We start from the raw sequence: 6934 nt of genomic DNA, 5'->3' as shown, positions 1-6934 counted from the left end.
AAAAGACTCTATAGTGAATTTCCTTAGAAGGAAATTTTAGATTGAAAGTGTATAATGTGAACTTACACACATTTTGATCCTTGAAATGAGCCTTGAGTATAACTAGTGAGATCTCAAAGAGAAAGTTGCAAGGCTTTCAATGATCACGGAGCCTCCTTGAGTTTAACTAAAGAGAACTCTCAAAGAAGTTTTCACTGATCATGAAGCTAGTAGCATTTGATTGTGGGGAAGTTGTTTTATGTGGCACATGTAATCGTCTGCACTAACATTTATTATTATTATTATTATTATTGATGGATTTGGATTAGCCTTTTATAGTTCATCCACTTCACTAACATTTATTATTATTATTATTGATGGATTTGGATTAGCCTTTTATAGTTCATCCACTTTTGACATTGGTATTTGCTTTGAGATACACCATTTTCCAATCACCTAGGAAATCTTGGAATGAGTCATGAGCACTAACATTCTTCTATTATTTGAGTAATGCCTTCTACAAGGTATTGCAATACTTTGAAATACATCATGCAAAGGAGCCCCACTGGAATGAGTCATTTTAACACTAACATTCTTCTATTATTAAAGGTGAGTAATGCCTTCTACAAGGTATTGCAATACTTGGAAATACATCATCCAAGAAGGAGCCCCACTGCATTTCTAATCACCCAAGAAAACTTGGAATGAGTCATTAAAACCAACATTCTTCTATTATTAAAGGAGAGAGATGCCTTCCACGAGGTATATAGAGGCTTTGAGATACATCAACCAAAGAAGCCAGTGCAGTTCCACACGGCATTGCGAACGTTTCTGAGGTCTCTCCCTTTGAGGGTTCGGCCGGCGCCCTCCATCAGGGAGAAGGCCGCCGCCTGTTTCCTCGAATGCTGGCGAGCCATAATCAGATGGGGGGGGAGCCTCCGACCAGTACAATTCTGATTATCGTCGCCATAGCCAACTGCATCCTCGTCCTCCAGCTCTTCCCTTAGAACCGAGGTCTTCACGCAGCTAGCGTTGCGCCACTCAGGGACCTTCATGGGTGCAGACGCAGACCGCAGCCTCTCCACACTATTAGGGTTTGCGCTGCTGCTTCTGGGTATATCAATAAACTGTCGAGATAAGATGTTTCCTTTCGAGCTTTCCATGGCCGCTTCATCATTCCTGCCTTTCACCTGCAGTGCAAAGCTCTCCTCTCCCCTCGCAGCTTCATTTTTACCCTCCCATCTTGATGCGAAGCTCGCCACCTCCCACACTTCCTGTTCTGAAAGCTCGCCGGCCTCCTCTCTGTCATCCTTAGCTGCTTCTTGCTCACAGGGAGGCATGGCCAAGCCGAGAAGCTTATCTCGTAGCAGGAATTGGGCTGTCATCTCGGGCGCAATGCTGAAACGGCGACAAACTAGAATTAACGTTGGAGATTAGTGCTAGATTTGCATACAGAGACTTGCTAGCAACGCAGCGAAACGAGCCAAAAACGCAGAGGATCATACATTTTTAAGCACTTGAAGAATACGAAGGGCAGGCGATCGAGTTTACGCCAGCAAAGGCCGCGCAGGAAGCAAGAAAAGCTATGGCAAGAGAAGCAACAAGAGCAGCAGCTATGGTAAGAGAGGGAGGGCATATTAAGCGACATATTAAAGCTTAATATAGGGCATGCCATGCTAGCTAGCGAGAGATTGGCACAAGAGGGCGCCCTCCTTTGTAGCTCCCTCCCCCCTTATTTAATTCATTTCTTAATTATTGAAGAAATTTCCTCCCCTCCCCCCCCCCCCCCCCCCCACACACACATCCTCAATAATTAAAACTAATCACCCCCAGATACCCATGACCCATTCTTCATCATTTCCATAAACCCCTTTCCTCACTATCTTCCTCACCCATGGACCCCACCAGATATAATCCTTTTGACTTGAGTACATTTCCCACCTACCAATAATGTTTCCTTACTCTTTAGCCACCATTTTATGAAATTGCCTAGTCCTTAACCCTCTCTTTCTTTCAATCTATATCATGATATGTCTTGCCTTGTACTTGGTACCCTCGATCGCTTTCAAGCCACGCCTCCCTACTATCCATAAGTGCATGCGCCCACAACCAACTCATTAAATACTATGTCATCAACCATACCACGTCTTGCTCTTGGAAGTTGAAAAGAGAACCATTAAAATACCAAATTATGTTGCCTGCTCCATTTTGGTAATCATAGAATAGTACTTCCAATCACTTTGACATGACCACTATTCTCTCTCCCTTTTTCATGCCATGTGGTTTCAAGTCACTTTCCTCTAGCCTTTTGTTCCATTCCTCTTTGATGTTTAATAATATGGCTTGATATTTTTGAGATACTTTCCCATCTTCATTTATGATCTAAAGGTCATATCAAAGGCCCATCATTTTGAGCTATATAATCATACATGTTCATATTATTTAGAACCTAAGTTCTCTAGAATCTTATGATTGGAGATTTTAACCATGTCTCCATTTTTGTGCAAGGTATTAGAAAAACCAAAAGGGTTAATTTTTTATTGTATTAATTATGTAAAATATTTGTAGGCCATCTATATACACTTACCCATAAATTAGGTCCTTTATTAAAATGCAAGACTTATAGCTCCATGGTATTGACAAACAAAAACATGTTATTTATGTAAGCATGAGAATAAAAAGAGAGGCATACATGTAGCTTTGAGTGCAACACAAGGCAACACATAGAGCTTTTGATTTCTAGTAATGTGGCCTCAAAAGGAACCTCATTGTTCCCCAGCGCTAGTGCTCCATCAACTCAACAACCTATGGTGCCCCGCACCTTAGATTCGGAATAACAAGGTCATAGCACACATATGCACTGACAGCTTTGAAGCTTTCAGATCTATAGCAGAGTTCCAGCACCATCGGGTTCAGAGCATATCAATGAATCGTGGAGAGATAAGAAAATAAGGCCTTTATGGTTAAAAATAAATATAGGGTTTCTAAAACCTTTGTTGATACATCTCTGATTGAGGAGCTGCCTTCGTAGGCATGGAGGTGCCTATGTGGTATGAAGTACTGAAGTTTTGCAGCAAGATTCATGTTTCGACCACTGTAGTAAGGTGTTTTCGGGCACATATGGGAAGTTCCAATTTGGAACTATTTCTATTCGAACTCTGGTTATTACAGTGCAATAGTGTATTTTGGGTGTCTAGACAGCGATTGCACATGTATTGTTAATTTTGGGTTTATGTACATATACTTTGGTCAGATGTTATGACATACAAATTATGCAGAAGTATTGCCACACAAGTTACAACAGATACTACTGTGTTATAGAGGTTGCATATAGAAATTATTTTTTTGCAGGTTTTATTGAGAAATTTTTATTTGCATATTTCTCATTATTGCAAGCAAAGATGTCTAACAACATCAACCAAATTATCAGTGAGAAGCTTGACAAGAGAAACTTCCATGCATGGAAGTTCAAAATGATAAATTTCATGATGGAAAAAGGATTTTGGGACTATGTTGACGGAGACAATGAGGAGCCTCTAGAATTGAGTAAAAGACTTCAAGATAGAGACTCATCAAGGAAGTCCTAGTGTAGCATATATATATGCATAATGAGCTTGTGCTTGAGAATCCAGATGACATAAAATTACCTTCACATAGACAAAACTATAAGTAAATCTATTGCTTGTCAATCTTTCATTTTCTCATAATGGTCTAATGAACTGTGTAAATTGCCCATGTCTATGGTTGCAGATGTGTACCCCTCATCATATGAGGAGTGGGAGCCAGTTCAGTGCATCATTGGAATTATGAATGTGGTTCACGCACACATTGGTCGGCTACAGTATGAGGGAAGGAGTAACAAAAGCCTTGTAGATACATGAATCTTTTTCTATGATTATTTCTATCATCTGCTCAACAAGAAACACAATCGTGGCCACTTGGAAGAGCTACCTTTGCAAGCTGAGTGGAACTACATGGATTGGCCTATCCCAGACCCCTCAGTAATGGAGTCAGCAAAGTGTAAGCTCTTCAAGGATGTGCAACGCTCTCTACTACAAGGGAGCATTCCAACTCGTGTAGTAAAAATTATTGTTTACCTACCAATTATTGTGTTTGTGGAACTTTTTGGCTTATTTCAGGTGAAGATAGCGAGAACCATGCTTGTCTGCAAAGATTTGGACACATCCCTTTTATCAAGACTTCTTGATGAGGGATGGTCGAGTAAAGTTTTTGATGGTATCCATTGTAACATTGCACTGGAGACAGTAGTTTGCGAAGTACATGATTGCAACTCAAATTTTTATCTTGTCCTTCTGGTATAGCAGGTCCCGTTACATTAATGGAGAGTTCGTACTAATGGATCAGGAAGCCGCAAGTGCAATGGATGACAAAGTCATAGACATTGAAGTGATTGATGAAGCTTCAACACTGGTGATAATTGTTTCTATACGAGGAAAATGTAATTTACAACAGCTACGGAAGGATATTGTCGAAGAATCCTTGCAAGACATGCCGGCACACTTTAATTTCATTCACAATGAAAGAAAGGTCCTCCTTAGAAGGGAGTGACTGATACAATGTAAAGAATTGGTAACATAGTTAGGATCATTACTACTTGACAATACCCACTCCAATGTACTCTTCGAACATAATTAATCAAGTCTATCTTGTTAATGACACTCCTACTTGACATTACAAATTTGAATGTACTCTTTCAACATAATTAATCAATAGCCTTTTGTTTGATGCAGTACTTTCAAAAAACAATACAATGTATACTATTATCCAAGACACATTACTTGAGTGAGAATAGAATAGTTGAAAACATTACATTACAAAAAAGGATTTCTCATTACATAATCTTGTATACAGAGTCTTTTGATTTGTACAATCCATCTAAATATAGAATTAATTGTTCTTCCAAATAAACATCATCTGCATTACCTTCGAAAGGAAAGGGTGATATCCATGTTCCCATGGGATTGTACATAGCCTTCTCAGGGGTATTATCAATTAATAATGTATTTGTGGGATTATATAGGTGTTGGATATCCACATAGCGCTTCATAAGTAAGGGCTTCCCAGGTTTGTTGTTGGGATGAAAAACACCTGGGTCAATGTAACAGTGTCTTTGGTCATATACGAAATACAATTCTATATTCTCAATCTTAGATTCTCTCAAAACTAGTGTGACAAGAGGCCTCAAATTATGCGTCATCATTGAGGACCATATGGCTAATCTAAAGTGCTTAGTTACAAAGTTGATAAATTGATACAATTTGGGCCTTAGCATGACATGCATTTCTCCGACTTTGTAATTCCTTGTAGCACTTGGTCCAAAGATCTTGGGTTGTCTTTTGAGCAGTAATCCATTAACATCCAGGATAATAAGCCTCCTCGGCATCTGGAACCATTATTGACATGATTCTAATCAGTCTGAATTGAAGCTTATAATTATTGTTAAGGGACAAAAACAACTAATAGAAACAATTCTTAAAATTGAGTTGGTTACATTACATCAGGTAAATTAGGCTTGGGATCTTCATCAAGCTTGGGATCCCCACTAGCCTTGGCATCCTCATCAGACTTAGGTTCTTCATTGTTTGCCTCCCTACTAGGTCCCACCTTGGCCTCTGTAGTCTGCTTCTCATCTATTTTCTCTTCAGGCTTCGGCTTTGCCTCTTCAGCTTGCTCTACCTTATCAACCTTGGGATGTTTAATGTTAACCTCCACATTGGACCTTGGCTCTGCCTCTATGTGCTCAGAGGGCTTTGCCTTGTCCCCTACAGCCTGAAGGGGCACCTCGACGTCTGCAGGATTGGGGAATTCTAGCTGGTTCTCTTCCTCATACATCTTTGTGCTATTCTTTAGTATTAATCGTATCATGGTCACTCTGTACTGCTCCACCTAGTTCCTATCATAATTCTGTAATGCGGTCTGAAACAATAAAATTCACAATGTTAGACCGCAAATCTAGCTAAATCAATGTCCACCCGATGATTCTTCCACTTACCTTGGACATGAAGGGATTCATGGAGAAGAGACTCTGGAGAATATATTCTACATGTATCATCGATCTCCATCCACAAGAGTGTGAGTCTCCTTGCTTGGGCACTTGAACAGGCTTGACCTCTGATTTATACAGTTCATTGTCTCCATATAGGGAACCAAGAACATGAAGAAGCCTTTTTATACACCTGCATAATAAATAAGCCTTTTTATACACCTGCATAATAATAAGCCTTTTTATACACCTGCATAATAAATAAGCCTTTTTATACACCTGCATAATAAATAAGCTTTCACAATAAGATACATTGCCAACTTCAAGGAGCCATAGATACTAGAGAAAGGTGCTTTTAATGTTTACTTATAGGCCTAACTCAGGATGTGATCTTGGTACTGAATTAAGAGTCCATACGATTCTTTTATCCAATTCTATAACGGCAAGGCTCCAATTTTGTTCCTACAAAAGTAGAAATATCTAAAACTAAGGCATCCCCTATCTATTAGATGTATATAACTAACAAGATAGAGGAGTAACATACCCTGATTCGTATGGAAAAATTAATATGGCAACCTCCAGCATGTTCAAATAGGTGAACCACTTTTGAATCTCTTGCTGGGAAGTACTCCTTCTTCGTAGTAGTGGTGCAGCTGAGAGTTGAGAATAAACACCTCAGAGTGGCTCTCACGTGGAAGCTGGCACTTTATTAAACTGTAAAAACAAGGGTAACTCATTGAGGAAAAAGGGAAGAACTAAAGACGGAACTACCATATCATCAAAAAATGCAATTTGGATACCTACTTTAAACAGACGTATAGGATAGTATGTGTGATATGTGATGTCCTCTCCATCAAAGTTTTGACATCCACGATGTCAAGAGAGAGCTATCGCTCATCATCTTCCATATTCATGAAGATAAAAATGCCCCTCTGCAAGCTCCTTAGTATC

General features: G+C 39.5%; 1 protein-coding gene across 2 annotated transcripts; it reads right to left on the bottom strand.

Annotated features, from left to right (window-relative positions):
• Positions 1-468: 468 nt before the first annotated feature.
• On the bottom strand, positions 469-1688 carry LOC147631128 (uncharacterized). Of its 2 annotated transcripts, none has more exons than XM_086809048.1 (2): positions 1485-1688; positions 469-1377 (listed from the first exon to the last, which is right to left on the bottom strand). In XM_086809048.1, the coding sequence occupies exons 1-2, from the start codon at positions 1652-1654 to the stop codon at positions 765-767; spliced, it is 783 nt and encodes a 260-aa protein (XP_086665174.1). In that variant the 5' UTR covers positions 1655-1688; the 3' UTR covers positions 469-764. The 2 variants fall into 2 exon arrangements, with proteins under 2 accessions (XP_086665174.1, XP_086665175.1); XM_086809049.1 differs by having other exon boundaries at positions 469-1393; positions 1485-1685.
• Between the last annotated feature and the right edge of the window lie 5246 nt (positions 1689-6934).

Source organism: Cibotium barometz, chromosome 15 (assembly GCF_041138505.1).
Source record: "Cibotium barometz isolate CiBa-2024 chromosome 15, ASM4113850v1, whole genome shotgun sequence".
In the NCBI taxonomy this organism is placed as follows: domain Eukaryota; kingdom Viridiplantae; phylum Streptophyta; class Polypodiopsida; order Cyatheales; family Cibotiaceae; genus Cibotium; species Cibotium barometz.
The sequence above is the reverse complement of the archived record's forward strand: the minus strand, read 5'-3'. Positions and strand labels throughout refer to the sequence as shown.

Bases quoted from the DNA above. Each gene is read 5' to 3' on its own strand.
- LOC147631128 (XM_086809048.1), bottom strand. From the start codon at position 1,654: ATGGCATGCCCTATATTAAGCTTTAATATGTCGCTTAATATGCCCTCC. The intron at 1,378-1,484 runs GTATGATCCTCT...TCGCCGTTTCAG, and splicing joins TTCTTCAAGTGCTTAAAAAT to CATTGCGCCCGAGATGACAG.